The following is a 16,110-nucleotide window of genomic DNA, read 5'->3' as shown; positions in this document are numbered from 1 at the left end:
ATAGCGTAAATCTAGCATGTGCCTCTTAATAATTTAGCTGCATCTTACTCCGCTGGTTTCCTATTAGGACTGGAAGACCAGTCTTAATAAATTCTTGCCCCGCACAGTATTTATGGGTTATGTGCGCAGAACTGAATGGATAGGACTGCTGCAGCAAAAATCTACAGAGGCCCAAATAGTTTCAGTTCAAATTCTAACATGCTAAGCGGGTACATGTGCCAGGTAATGCCCAGCCTCCAGCCATGACTATAAGCAATTAGTTTTCTAATTCTAAAAACTGGGCCAATATAAAAAGTTTTGTAACTTTTCAGATAATCTATTCCAAAGTTACCATTGTAAGGCATGAGACATATTGGGAGACTTTAACTCAGTAAAAAAATGTGATTTTGTTTGTAACACAATCTAATACTTGTACTGATTTTCTGTGACCCCCATATATGTGAGAAAATAGAAGATATATTATTAACCCCTTGGTGACATGTCACGTACAGTTACGTCTCTGCCGCCAAGGGATTAGCGCATTGTCGCGTAACTGTACGTGACAGTGATGGAGCAGGCTCAGAAGCTGACACTCTGCTGTAATGGCAGTATTTAGTTGGTTTGTACAATATCAGCACCCCTGTGATGCGATCGCAAGGGTGCTGATGGTTGCTATGGCAACCGGAGGCCTAACAATGGCCTCCTGGTTGCCAAGTATGGAAGCCTATTAGGCCCCGTCCACAGGTGGTACCTAATAGGCTTGCTGTCAGTGAATAGATGACAGCTCTTTTACACTGCACTACATATGTAGTGCAGTGTATTAGAATAGCGATCAGGGCTTCAGGCCTTTAAGTCCCCTAGTGGGACAAAAAAAAAGTTACTAAAAATGTTGAATAAAAAAAAAAAAAGTTTTAAGTTACATAAACAAAAAGTTTTAAGTTACATAAACAAAATACATCACGCGTGTGTGCGTGTGCGTGTGCGTGCGTGTGCGTGTGTGTGTGTGATGAGGGTTGAAATTTATTCTGGGGAGATTTTTTTCTGTGGATTTACAGATGTTCTGTGTAATAATAGGATTACCTGCTGATATAACTTACATAGTCCTCGGCAGGCCTCAGGATGTACTTCTTGCTGAAGAGTGACGGAAGCTACAATAGAACAGTTTGTACTTAGTTTTATTTTTAACTTAAAAAATGTTTTTTAATGAATAAATTAACTTGATTTATTTCCATTTATTTAAATTTTAGAGACATTCCAAGAAAATGCTAAAAATATTTAGAATTTTCAAAAAGTATTCTAAAAATATCACTCAACACCCAGTGGTGTAGTCGCAGCGGCCGCAGTTGTGACCTAAGGCAGCAGGAGATAAACTCGGAGGAGTCACAGACACAACAGGAGGCGCTCTGATTCTGTGTGAGGGTAGACTAGCCCCTGCCCTGGCTCCACTAGAGAAATCTCTTATGTCACATTATGACTAGATATTATGGCTCTCTATTCAGTATTATATGGTTGAAAACCTGGGCATTTCTGCAGACTAGCCCCTGTAGAAAATTGGTATATGATAGACCAGTTTCGCACTTGCCAGTTTCTATAGGGGCTAGTCTGCGTAGAAATAGCACCATTTATATCACATAGATCACTCAGAACATGTAAGAGTTTTTATATGTATAGAAATGTGTGTATATATATGTGTATGTATATGTATATGTGTGTGTGTGTGTGTGTGTATATATATATATATGCGTATGTGTATATGTTTATGTATACATATACATGTGTGTGTATATTTGTTTATATACTGTATGTGGAGTGCAAGGAGTGAGTCATTCCTACATTGAGCACTAAGGCGGGATTCACACGACAGGGATTCCCGGCCGGGTGCCGGCCGTTCATAAATCGGCCGGCACCCGGCTGCATTAGGAATAATAGACCCCTAATGGGGCTATTCACACGACCGATTTTTTGACGGCCGGGAAAACCGCCCGTCAAAAAATAGGACATGCTCTATTTTCAGCCGGGTGCCCGGCCGCCCGGCTCCCATAGAAGTCTATGGGGCCGGGTAATACACTGCCATCACCGGAATGTGTCCCGAGTGATGGCCGGGTCTACCGTCGCTCGCGCACTCTCTCTCCTCCTCCTCCTCCTCACAGTGCAGAGTGCATGTGAGGAGGAGGATCTTTTTTTGCTCGCTGTAGGAGTCGGAATCCCCAATCCCCGGCTGGGGATTGGGGATTCCGCTACAGGAGAAGTGCGTGACTACACTGTCCATATATGGACACAGCGAAGTCACGCACTTCTGCAGCGGAATCCCCGACTCTATGGCCGGGGATGCCGCTACAGGAGAAGTGAGTGACTACACTGTCCATATATGGACACAGCGAAGTCACGCACTTCTGCAGCGGAATCCCCGACTCTATGGCCGGGGATGCCGCTACAGGAGAAGTGAGTGACTACACTGTCCATATATGGACACAGCGAAGTCACGCACTTCTGCAGCGGAATCCCCGACTCTATGGCCGGGGATGCCGCTACAGGAGAAGTGAGTGACTACACTGTCCATATATGGACACAGCGAAGTCACGCACTTCTGCAGCGGAATCCCCGACTCTATGGCCGGGGATGCCGCTACAGGAGAAGTGAGTGACTACACTGTCCATATATGGACACAGCGAAGTCACGCACTTCTGCAGCGGAATCCCCGACTCTATGGCCGGGGATGCCGCTACAGGAGAAGTGAGTGACTACACTGTCCATATATGGACACAGCGAAGTCACGCACTTCTGCAGCGGAATCCCCGACTCTATGGCCGGGGATGCCGCTACAGGAGAAGTGAGTGACTACACTGTCCATATATGGACACAGCGAAGTGACTCACTTCTGCAGCGAAATCCCCGACTCTATGGCCGGGGATTCCGCTACAGGAGAAGTGAGTGACTACACTGTCCATATATGGACACAGTGACGTCACTCACTTCTGAAGCGGAATTCCCGACCTGTGGCAGGGAATTCCTCTTCAGGAGAAGTCAGTGACTACACTGTCCATATATGGACATTGAAGTCAGTGACTTCTCCTGGAAAGGGGGGGGGGATGGGTGCAACCTACAGGGGACTGTGTGGCATCACCTACAGGGGGCAGGGTGGGTGGCATCGCCTACAGGGGGCAGGGTGGGTGGCATCGCCTACAGGGGGCAGGGTGGGTGGCATCGCCTACAGGGGGCAGGGTGGGTGGCATCGCCTACAGGGGGCTGTGTGGCATCGCCTACAGGTGGCTGTGTGGCATCGCCTACAGGTGGCTGTGTGGCATCGCCTACAGGTGGCTGTGTGGCATCGCCTACAGGGGGCTGTGTGGCATCGCCTACAGGGGGCTTGGTGGCATCGCCTACAGGGGACTTGGTGGCATCGCCTACAGGGGGCTTGGTGGCATCGCCTACAGGGGGCTGGGTGGCATCGCCTACAGGGGGCTGGGTGGCATCGCCTACAGGGGGCTGGGTGGCATCGCCTACAGGGGGCTGGGTGGCATCGCCTACAGGGGGCTGTGTGGCATCGCCTACAGGGGGCTGTGTGGCATCGCCTACAGGGGGCTGGGTGGCATCGCCTACAGGGGGCTGGGTGGCATCGCCTACAGGGGGCTGGGTGGCATCGCCTACAGGGGGCTGGGTGGCATCGCCTACAGGGGACTGGGTGGCATCGCCTACAGGGGACTGGGTGGCATCGCCTACAGGGGACTGGGTGGCATCGCCTACAGGGGGCTGGGTGGCATCGCCTACAGGGGGCTGGGTGGCATCGCCTACAGGGGGCTGGGTGGCATCGCCTACAGGGGGCTGGGTGGCATCGCCTACAGGGGGCTGGGTGGCATCACCTACAGGGGGCTGGGTGGCATCACCTACAGGGGGCTGGGTGGCATCACCTACAGGGGGCTGGGTGGCATCACCTACAGGGGACTGGGTGGCATTACCTACAGGGGGCTGGGTGGCATTACCTACAGGGGGCTGTGTGGCATCACCTACAGGGGGCTGTGTGGCATCACCTACAGGGGGATGGGTGGCATTACCTACCAGGGGGGCTGTGGCATTATCTACAAAGGGCTGTGTGTGGCAACAAATTTTAAATGAAATTCATCCGATTTTAAAACGGACAGGGAAAAAACGGATTCAAATCGGGTCCAAATCGGCCGGTAAAAACGCCAACTCGGCCCGGAACGGAATCGGAACGGATGCAAAACGGATGCAAACCGGCCGGGAAAATCGGCCAAAAACGGCCGATATTCCCGGCCGACACTCGGACCCTGTCGTGTGAATGAGGCGTAAGAGATCTGGAGCTTCATCTTCTACATTTCAGTCAGGTCTTCAGTCCGTCTTTATGACAGAGTCACTTGTAAAAGAATAAAATTCTGTGCAGACCTGGTAGATCTGTACTATCACTCCACCAACAACCCTGCCGCAGGATCCATGTGAAGTGTGGATAGTTCTAAAAAATGCTACTAGTACTATTTCTATTCCTACTGTCTTTTTATTATCACATGTAAAAACATACGGTGGAACTTTTCTACACCAATTATCTGATGTGTATATATATATATATATAACTATTCATTGTATATGAAGAAATAAAAGACCCTGACAGTAAGGCCATTTTCACACAGGGCGGATACGCAGCATAAAAGTACACAGCATATCCACCCTGGAACCCGCACGGAATTCCGGCTGAAAAAACACACCAAATTGTGGTGCAGTTTTTCCGGGCGTAATCTCCGCTGCAGAAAAAAAAAGCTTATAATTAGCCCGTTCTCCATAGTTATGGCGACGCGTCCCTCTGTTGTCCTTACAGTCCGGCCTCCTGGGATAACGCTACAGCCCATGGGACCGCTGCAGCAGTCACATGGGATAAAACGTCATCCCAGGAGGCCAGCCATGACGAACAATAAAATAATGCATCGCTATGACAAGGCGTGGATCGTAACTATAAACCTTTTGACTCATTTTATACGACAAAAAGCTTTTTTTTTCCTTTAAATTGCTAATTTTGTTACGGAGTCGCATCTTTTCCCCTGCAAAAATTGCAACATATTCTATTTGTTGCGGGTTTTACCACCCCATTGAATTGAATAGAGAAAATGCACAACAGAAAAGCAGCGATTGACATGCTGCGGATTAAAAAACCGCACCACAGGTACATTTCAGTCTTTTTGGTGAACTTTTTATGCTGCGTTTGGATGGGATTTGTTTAAATCCCATCCACTTTGCTGCTACTATAATATCCTGTGGATTTTCCACAATGAAATACGTTACGTATAATCCGCAGTGTTTAAACAACGTGTGAACATACCTTTATAGTGAAGCTGGTCCGCACTGCTGATGCCTTCATGGTGCTCATGTCGTCGGTGCCTTTTTCTCTTGCCGGCTCCACGTCTTCTGCTCTAGCGGGCAGTTCGTGTGTCGCTGGCAGCTGAACACACAGATAGTATATAAAGATATTTAAACATGGAGAAATATGTAGTGTTCTTATATGTGAAGTGTAAGGAGGGAGTCATTCCTACATTGAGCACTAAGAGATCTGGAGCTTCATCTTCTACATTTCAGTCGGGTCTTCAGTCCGTCTTTATGACAGAGTCACTTGTAAAAGAATAAAGTTCTGTGCAGACCTGGTAGATCTGTACTATCACTCCACCAACAACCCTGCCGCAGGATCCATGTGTGGTGTGAATAGAAATAGTACTAGTAGCATTTTCTAGAACTATTATCTTTTTCTTATCACATGTGAAAACATAGGGTGGAATTTAACAACTTTTCTACGCCTGTTATCTAGCGTCAAAAAACCGTAAACGGCTCAAAAGTGACAAATTTCAACTTTTGGGTTGTTTTCGTTGCTCTTGACACTTTTTTTTTAATGGCCAGACGCATTTACTATTATTTCTGCCAGAAACTGGTGTAAATTATAGCGTAAATCTAGCATGTGCCTCTTAATAATTTAGCTGCATCTTACTCCGCTGGTTTCCTATTAGGACTGGAAGACCAGTCTTAATAAATTCTTGCCCCGCACAGTATTTATGGGTTATGTGCGCAGAACTGAATGGATAGGACTGCTGCAGCAAAAATCTACAGAGGCCCAAATAGTTTCAGTTCAAATTCTAACATGCTAAGCGGGTACATGTGCCAGGTAATGCCCAGCCTCCAGCCATGACTATAAGCAATTAGTTTTCTAATTCTAAAAACTGGGCCAATATAAAAAGTTTTGTAACTTTTCAGATAATCTATTCCAAAGTTACCATTGTAAGGCATGAGACATATTGGGAGACTTTAACTCAGTAAAAAAATGTGATTTTGTTTGTAACACAATCTAATACTTGTACTGATTTTCTGTGACCCCCATATATGTGAGAAAATAGAAGATATATTATTAACCCCTTGGTGACATGTCACGTACAGTTACGTCGCTGCCGCCAAGGGATTAGCGCATTGTCGCGTAACTGTACGTGACAGTGATGGAGCAGGCTCAGAAGCTGACACTCTGCTGTAATGGCAGTATTTAGTTGGTTTGTACAATATCAGCACCCCTGTGATGCGATCGCAAGGGTGCTGATGGTTGCTATGGCAACCGGAGGCCTAACAATGGCCTCCTGGTTGCCAAGTACGGAAGCCTATTAGGCCCCGTCCACAGGTGGTACCTAATAGGCTTGCTGTCAGTGAATAGATGACAGCTCTTTTACACTGCACTACATATGTAGTGCAGTGTATTAGAATAGCGATCAGGGCTTCACGCCTTTAAGTCCCCTAGTGGGACAAAAAAAAAGTTACTAAAAATGTTGAATAAAAAAAAAAAAAGTTTTAAGTTACATAAACAAAATACTGCTTTTTTCCCTATAATAGATGTTTTATTATAGGAAAAAACTGAAAACATTAAGGCCTCATGCACACGACCGTAGCCATGTGCACAGCCGTGATTATCGGGTCGGCTGGCAGCGGAGTGTCACCTGCGAGCCGCCCTCAAATCGCGGGCCATGCACATGACCACGTCTATTATTTTCTATGAGCCTGGACCGCAGAACACGGCCGTAATAAGACATGCCCGTTCTTTCTGCGGTCCAGGCTCCTGGGCCATGCACGGAAACCATGGTTGTGTGCATGGCCCCATAGAAACGAATGGGGCCGCAATTCTCCTGTGGATTTTCGTAGGAATTGCGGCAGCAAAAGCATGTTTGTGTGCATGGGGCGTAAAAGACTACACATATTTGGTATTGCCGCATCAGTAACGACCCCAAATATAAAACTATAAGATTACTTTCCCCGCATGGTGCACTCCATAAAAACATAAATAATAAAAAACAATGCCAGAGTCACTGTTTTTTTGTTACCTCGCCTTCCCAAAAGTTGTAATATAAAGTGATCAAAAAGTCGCATGTACCACAAAATGGTGCCAATATAAACTACAGCTCGTCCCACAAAAAACATGCCCTTACACAGCCTTGTTGACCCAAAAATAAGTTATGGCTCTTAGCACATGGCAGCCCAAAAAATAAATGCTTTAAAAAAAAAAAAAGTTTATCCATGGTAGCGCTGTAAAACGTAAAAAATCTATCTACATTTGGTATCACCGTAATCGTATCGACCCGCAGAATAAATTCAATGTCATTTATAATGCATGGTGAACGCCATAAAAATAACAATACCAGAATTGCTGTTTTTTGGTCACCTTGCTTCGCAAACATTTTTATAAAAAGTGATCAAAAAGCTGCATGTACCCCAAAATTGTACCAATAAAAGCTACAGATTGTCCCGCAAAAAATAAGCCCTCACACAGCTCAGTTGACGAAAATATAAAAAAATTCTGCCTCTCAGAAAATGTGCAGAGTGTGTTCCAAAAGGGGGATAACATCGGGCACCATTTATCAGTTCGACACTGGCCAAATATCTGTGTGTAACACCTGCAGAGAAAGCATTGTGTATAGAGGATGCTGTAGTTACTGCCAAGCAGGGACTCATCTCAACAGACATTAGCACTTCTTCTTCTGAAGTGCAGTGGACTACATGTCCCAGCACCACTTGCTTCTCTATACCCCTGCAGCCTAGGAGAGGAGCAGCAGAGTGGAGCACTGATTGGCTGAGCAGGGGATTGTGGAACAAGGCTGAGCAGGGAGGAGAGACAGTGGCCATCTTTGGGAGAGACACATGGTCAGGAGATAGGTAGACTGTGAGTGCAGAGAGAAGAGAGTCCTGCACTGGGGCACACAGCACAGAGACGTACAGACAGTCCTGACAGCCCACCTGATCACTGTATGAGAGAAAGAAATGCTGCAGCAGCATCACCTCTGCAAAACAGCCTGATACCAGGGAGGTTCCCTGGTCTGCAGCACAGGAGGATTTTGCCTGCCACTCCATTGTCGTCCACGCGTCTGAACGCTGCGGCGCCGAGCTGGATCCCGAGGGAATATCATCTTTGCAGCAAGAAGTAGTACACATTGCTGGAACTTATTGTGCTGATATTTAGGACTTAGTGAGAGAACTGTTCTTGGGAGGAATTTCAGTATCTAAGTGCACCAACGGTTCCTGAAAAGTGCGCCAACGTCCACGGCAACAGGGCCCCAACGTTTGTACTTACTGCAGCCATTAGTAATTTTGTATTGTATTCCAGCTATTACCAGTAGTATAAGTGTGGGTGAGTGATCATTATCCTGTGTGGGTCACTGATATACTGTATATGTTTGGTGAAGACAGTATCTTAACCCTTTGTTATCCCCATAACATTTCAGGGAATATTGATATGTGTTGTACCAGCCAGGCCTGGCATATAGTCCATGCCCACCACTATTCACACAAAACTGTAACTGTTATATCATTTGCACTTTATTTCTTTATTTGCATCATTCTTATTCTGATCGCCCTTGTTTACCTTTCCCTAAATAAAACTGTTGAGTAGTTTCACCATAACCGCTTGTGAGTGTGTACTTAGCTCAGGTGGGGGTTTCCCGAGTCGACCGCCGGCAGAAGAGGAAGGCCCTCCTGCTCCTATAGAGCTCCTAGCAAGATTCGGAGAGGCGAGAACTACAATACACCCTGCCTGTAGAGGTCGGCCCAAAGTGGTGTTACATGTGGATTATTATTTAATAACTGCATTATTATACCCTGATGTACTCCGCGCAACTTACAAACATACATATACTCCCAAATTATAAACTGATACACCGGCGAAACCCCAAACAGAACAACCACCAAGCAAAATCTGCGCTCCAAATGGCGCTCCCTCCCTTCTGAACCCTACTGTGTGCCCAAACATCAGTTTACGTCCAAATATATGGCATCGCCATACCAGGAAGAACCCACTTAACAGTTTATGAGGTATTTGTCTTCAGTGGCACAAACTGGGCACAATATATTGTGCTCTAAAATGGCATATCAGTAGAAAATTCCAATTCTCAATTTGTACCATCCCCTGCGCATTGATTTCTTCTTGATAAATGCCTTGAGGGTGTAGTTTCCAAAATGGGGTCTCTTTTTGGGGATTTGTTTTACTGTTTGACCTGTGAGCCCAGCAATTGTCGGCCAATGCTGCATAAATCGCCAAAATGACCTCAAATGCGCATGGTGCTTTTTCACTTCTGATCCCTGTCGTATGTCCAGGAAAAATATTAGGGAAACATGTAGGGTGTGTCTAAAGCTAGGAAACACGGCATAATAATTAGAGAATTAGTTGAAAAAAAATATTCTGCTTTACACCATCCGCTGTGCATTGATATCTAATAAAAAAAAACACTTGTGGTGTCAAAATGCTCACTTCACCCCTTAAAAAAATGCCTAATCGGGTGTAGTTTCAAAAATGGCGTCACTTCTGGGGGTGTGTTTCACTATTTGACCCCGGAGCCCTGCAATTGTGGGGTAATGCTGTGAAGATCACCAAAATAGGACTCAAATGGGCATGGTACTTTCACTTCTGAGCTCTGTCATATGTCCAGGCAAATGATAAATGCCTTGAGGGGTGTAGTTTAAAAAAAGGGGTCACTTCTTGGGGGTTTCCACTGTACTCTGGTACCTCAAGGCTTTGCAAATGTGGCATGGCGCTCGAACAGCAATCCAATAAAATCTGAGCTCTAAATGCCAAATGGCGCTCCACCCCTTCAGAGCCCTGACGTGTGCTCAAATAGCAGTTTACGACCACATATAGTGTATTGCCATACTCGGGAGATATTGAGTAACAAGTTTGGTAGTGTTTTTTTCTCCTATTACCCCTTATGAAAAGGAAAAATTGGGACCTAAATCTACATATGTTTGAGAAAAATATTTTTTTTTATTTTCACTGCTTAATTCTAATAAAATCTATGAAACAACTGTGGGGTCAAAATGCTCACTACACCCCTAGATGAAAGGTGTAGTTTCCAAAATGTAGTCACTTCTCAGGGGTTTCTACTGTACTTGTACCACAGGGGCTTTGCAAATTCACTGTGGCGCCTGAATACCAATCCTGCAAAATCATGCCAAATAGTGCCCCTGCATTTCTGAGCCCTGTTGTGTATCCAAACAGCAGTTTATTATCACATATGGGGTATTGCCGTACTCGGAAGAGATTGCTTTACAAATGTTGGGGTTCTTTTTCTCCGTTATCACTTATAAAAATGAAAAAATTCTACAATTTATTGGTAAAATCTGTATATTTTTAATTTCATGACCTAATTCCAACAAATTCTGCAAAAGACCTGTGGGGTCTAAATGCTCACTATACCCATAGATGAATTGCTTAAGTGGTGTAGTTTTCCAAATGGAGTCACTTTTTGGGTGTTTCCACTGTTTTGGTACCTCGGGGCTTTGCAAATGCGACATGACACCCAAAAACCATTATAGCAAAACTTGAACTCCAAAAGCCAAATGGTTCTCTTTCCTTTCTGAGCTCTGCCGTGTGTCCAAAGAGCAGTTAGTGAGAACATATGGGGTATTGCCGTACTCGGGAGTAATTTCTTTACAAATGTTGGGGTGCTTTTTCTCCATAATTCTTTATTTAAATGTAAAAATCTGAGCTAAATGTATGTTCTATGAGAAAAAAAATGTTGATTTTCACGGCCTAATTCCAATATATTTATCAAAAAAACTGTGGGATCTAAATTTCTCACTATACCCCTAGATAAATTAGTTGGGGGGGGGGGGTGTAGTTTCCAAAATGGTCTCTTTTTGGGGGTGTTTCCTATGTTTTGGCACCACAAGACCTCTTCAAACCTGACATGGTGCCCAGAACATATTCTAATAAAAAGGAGGCCCCAAAATCCACTTGGTACTCCTTTGCTTCTGAGGCAAGTATTTCAGTCATGTAGCACACTAGGGTCACAGGTGGGATATTCCTAAAAATTGCCGAACCTGGGCACTAAATATTCAGTTGCAATTCTTTAGTAAAACATCCTGTGTTTTAGGAAAAAATTAATTAAAATGAATTTCTAAAAAAAAAAAAAGGAATTTTGTAAATCTCATTTCCACTTTGCTGTGATTCCTGTGAAACACAAAGGGGTTAGGAAAGTTTCTAAATGCTGTTTTTGAATACTTTGAGAGTTTTTTTTTTAAATGGGGGGCCTTCTAATATATAAGGCCCTCAAAGCCACTAGAGAACTCAACTAGTCCCTAAAAAAATAGGCTTTGGAAATTTAAAAAAAATAAAATAGACATGGGAAATGTTAACTAGTAACTATTTTGTGCGGTATTACTATCTGTCTTAAAAGCAGGTACATTTACATTTTGAAAAATGAACATTTTTGCTAATTTCCCCAAAATGTTGTTTTTGCTACAAATAAATACTGAGTTTATCGACCAAATTTTAGTACAATGTCATGAGAAAACGATCTCAGAATCGCTTAGATAAGTAAAACCGTTGCAAATTTATTACCATATAAAGTGACACATGTCAGATTTGAAAACATGGGCTGTGTCCACAAGGGGTTAAGAATGACATTATTTACTTCTGAAGCAGTCTCCATGTCCACAGCAATTCTCTGTGAAAACTGATCTGTAAATTACATGGCCCCTAAAAATATCAATCGACTGAACAGGTCACACCCGTCATCAAATACCTTGTGTACTGTGTATATACTGTCCTGTGTGTAGTGTGTGTGGTGTGTAAAGATCTGCACTTACCGGTAGATGATCAGGAAAGTATGGTGTAATCCTGGAATGAAAAACAGCAAAAAAAAAACTCCCCCAAAAACCCAAAATGTGCCTTTGCGGCTCAAATATCTCTGAATAGCTCCTTGAGTGTATCAAGACGCTGCAGTTGCTTCCAACCAACTAACCAACTGACCTGTAGGCCGAGCAGAAAATTCAAATCATACCATTCCAGGCAGAGTGCCAGGGAGTGGCCAATCATATGCCAGTCACATGCCAACCAATCACAAACCAACTATATGATCTCTTCACTTTATCCACTTGGTCTCCATATTCAAACCTTTTTTGTAGTAAAAAATAATAAATGAATTGTGTATGCGCAAGTGATAATATGAGGAGTGAAATATAGGGGGCAGTAATGAGTAAAGTGCCTAAATAAAAATAAATTGAATAGTGGGGTGCAAGTGTGTGAAACATGGAGGGATAATGTGTAAGTCATGAGGCGCAGCGTATATAGCCAGGTAGAAGCCTATTTGTGACGCCTTGATAATTCATAGAGCGGGCTACCCGGCTTGCTATGCCAAACAACAACACACCATACTCTCCCAGCATCAAAGACCCCGCTGTGTCCAAAAGAAGCAAATATAATGCAAGTAAGCATGAAAATTACATGGGGTATTAGTAATCATTTTGGCCAAAAGGACGCGAGTTCTCAATCCACGACAAGGATCCCCAGACTTGCGCGTCCCTAACTGCAACTTAATGTTCCTGATGTGCAAACCATACAGATAAAAACACGGGGACATATATACAGAAAAACACAAAAAAGGCCATACTTACAAAAGGACACAGACAGGTCAGAAAAGTTTTAATTAATTTAATAAATGTCAGTCAAAGGAAATAACTTAGATATTGCAATGACATGCGGTTTACATTGATAACGTTCATAACCAACATCCCCGATCAGCTGGTGGGTGCAATTACACCCAATAATATATCCCCAGTAGGACACCAATATCCAGTGGCGGATTAAGTAAACCATGGGCCCTGGGCTGTTCCACAAGCTTGGGCCCCCTTCTCCACCACCGCCCTGCCACGTCATGTCTATATTAAACACCACCTTTCAGTGTGAGCACTGACAAATGGGTGCTACGATTCCCCTTGTCAAAGGGCTGTGTCCCTACATACTGACAGTCTCCAACCATCGCTGACAGTATCACACTGTGTAAGGACACATCCTCGTGACAAGGAGAATGGTAACACGCATTTGTCTATTAGCCCTGGGTACACAAAGACTTTATGTGGAATACAAGGAATTCTGATAACAGACATGTCAGGAGAGGGGACAGATCTATAAATGCAATGACTCACAGGAGATGTCTTCACTGATGGGTCGTTCTCTTTTCTTCTCCATCTGACACAGACCGTTATGGCGACTTCTCCTGATGACTGCAGAGTTTCCTGATGAGAAATCTTTTCCCCTTGATTCTGTAGCCATTTTCAGCGTCTATAGCAACATACAAATTCAGACATAAACACCATAAATTGTCTTATACCCCAGACCTCTAAGCAAATTAAGACCCAGGCCCATACATTAACTCAAACCAATAAATTCAGTCCCCAAGAGGTAACTAAACATTTAAAAAACATTTGGCGTGTCATAGTGAGAGTGATATGTCAGAAGTTTTGATCGATGGGCGTCCCAGCATTGAGACCACTACTGATCACTAAAACAAAGCAGCAGGAGTGCCCGGGTGAGCGCTGTACCACTTAATTTCTGATTGTCTTTCCTTGGCGCGGTGTACGGACTCATAGACTTTCTGTTGTGCCCATACACTGCATGCTCGGCTATCAGAGGAAAGACGATCAGAAACAAAGTGGCACAGCACTCACCTGAGCGCTTCTGCCACTTTGTTTCAGCGATTGGTGGGGTCTCAGTGCCCGGACCCCCACCGATTAGAACATTTGACATGTGACTATGACATGTAATTTTTTTTAAAAAGTTTCGTTAGTTACCCTTTAAGCAGTCAGACACCCCTCCCCAGTGCATCTGACTGACTGCTGAGGGCCCTATGGGAGGGTCTAAGCGTCTGACACTTAGGGCGGATTTACACGAGCGTGTGCGTTTTGCGCACGCAAAAAATGCGGCGTTTTGCGCGCGCAAAAGGCACTTAACAGCTCCGTGTGCCATCATTATGACACTCTGTTTGTATGTTTGTAGCACCTGATGCTTTTCTGTTTGCAATCATAGTTTTACTGCTGTTGAGCAAATCATGCACGTCCCACGGAGGTGCCTCCGTGTGGCATGCGTGATTTTCACGCACCCATTGACTTCAATGGGTGCGTAATGCGCAAAAAACGCAGAAATATAGAACATGTCGTGAGTTTTAAGCAGCGGACTCACGCTGCACAAAAATCACTGACAGTCTGCACTTCCCCATAGACTAACATAGGTCCGTGCGACGCGCGTGCTTTTCACGGACGTATTACATGTTCGTGTAAATCCGCCCTTATGGCTCTGGGGGGGGGAAGGAGTTATTCCCCTATAGAACCCTCAACAGTCAATCAAACTCTCTGACCCCCCCCCCTGCAGTATAATAACTACTGAGGGCTCTATGGGGGAGATTACACTGCAGGGGGCGTTCTCAGCATCTGACTTACTGCAGAGGGCTCTATGGGTGGGAAATTATTTTGCACACAAAAAATGTGAGATTAATCACCCTATATACAATTCACACTAACACCACACACTATATATTCAAACCACACACACTACACGCACACACTATATAGACTTACATTATAGACACTATAAACACAGCACACACTATATACACAGCACACACTATATACACAGCACACACTATATAGACTATATACACAGTACACACTATATACACAGCACACACTATATAGACTATATACACAGCACACACTATATACACAGCACACACTATATACACAGCACACACTATATAGACTATATACACAGTACACACTATATACACTGCACACACTATATAGACTATATACACAGCACACACTATATACACAGCACACACTATATAGACTATATACACAGCACACACACTATAAACACAGCACACACTATATACACAGCACACACTATATAGACTATCTACACAGCACACACTATATACACAGCACACACTATATAGAATAAATACATTGCACACACTATATACACAGCACACACTATATAGACTATATACACAGCACACACTATATACACAGCACACACTATATAGACTATATACACAGCACACACTATATACACAGCACACACTATATACACAGCACACACTATATACACAGCACACACTATATACACAGCACACACTATATAGACTATATACACAGCACACACTATATACACAGCACACACTATATAGACTATATACACAGAACACACTATATACACAGCACACACTATATACACAGCACACACTATAAACACAGCACACACTATATACACAGCATACACTATATAGACTATATACACAGCACACACTATATACACAGCACACACTATATAGACTATATACACAGCACACACTATATACACAGCACACACTATATAGACTTACATTATGACACACACACACACACACTTACCAGTCTCTTCCTCTGCGGTGCTTGTCTCTGGCAGCCTTCAGGACCTTAATCATGTGACTGTGATGTCACCACAGGTCCTTCACCATCTAGTTTCAGTTTTGCCGTTATCAGGCAGCTGCTGGAGGTTTAAACAGGAGGGACAGTGTACAGCAGCACAGAGGAGCTGACTGTCAGGGAGACTCCAGCACCTGCCAATCACAATCTCTGACAATCTGCTCTCTACAGCTGATGTTCTGTGCCCCTGTTCCCTGGCCGCAATTGTCTCCCCCTGCACATCCCCCCCTCCTCTTCATCAGCACGTGGGACCGATGACCGCTAGAATGCGGCCGGCAGCAGCCCTGGAGAGTTTTTTTTCACGCCCATATGTGGATCCGCCACTGCCAATATCCCAGCCCTATAGGAAGCCCCATGGACACAACCTGT

The 16,110-nt window shown here is 44.4% G+C and overlaps 1 protein-coding gene across 7 annotated transcripts in view; it reads right to left on the bottom strand.

The window, feature by feature from the left end:
• LOC142741080 (uncharacterized) overlaps positions 1 to 15,842 on the bottom strand; it is a 43,851-nt gene extending 28,009 nt beyond the window's left edge. For 2 of the 7 annotated variants that reach the window (XM_075850474.1, XM_075850475.1), the window contains exons 1-4: positions 15,688 to 15,829; positions 13,423 to 13,558; positions 5,306 to 5,425; positions 1,077 to 1,127 (exon numbers count right to left, since the gene is read on the bottom strand). In XM_075850474.1, coding sequence (XP_075706589.1) covers positions 1,077 to 1,127; positions 5,306 to 5,353 — 99 coding nt within the window. In that variant the 5' untranslated portion in view covers positions 5,354 to 5,425; positions 13,423 to 13,558; positions 15,688 to 15,829. Of the gene's footprint in view, positions 1 to 1,076; positions 1,128 to 5,305; positions 5,426 to 12,084; positions 12,262 to 13,422; positions 13,559 to 15,687 lie in introns of those variants that run through there. The other 5 variants (XM_075850476.1, XM_075850477.1, XM_075850472.1 and 2 more) reach the window with 5 other exon arrangements.
• Between the last annotated feature and the right edge of the window lie 268 nt (positions 15,843 to 16,110).

Source organism: Rhinoderma darwinii, chromosome 2 (assembly GCF_050947455.1).
Source record: "Rhinoderma darwinii isolate aRhiDar2 chromosome 2, aRhiDar2.hap1, whole genome shotgun sequence".
NCBI classification, from domain to species: Eukaryota; Metazoa; Chordata; class Amphibia; order Anura; family Rhinodermatidae; genus Rhinoderma; species Rhinoderma darwinii.
The sequence above is the reverse complement of the archived record's forward strand: the minus strand, read 5'-3'. Positions and strand labels throughout refer to the sequence as shown.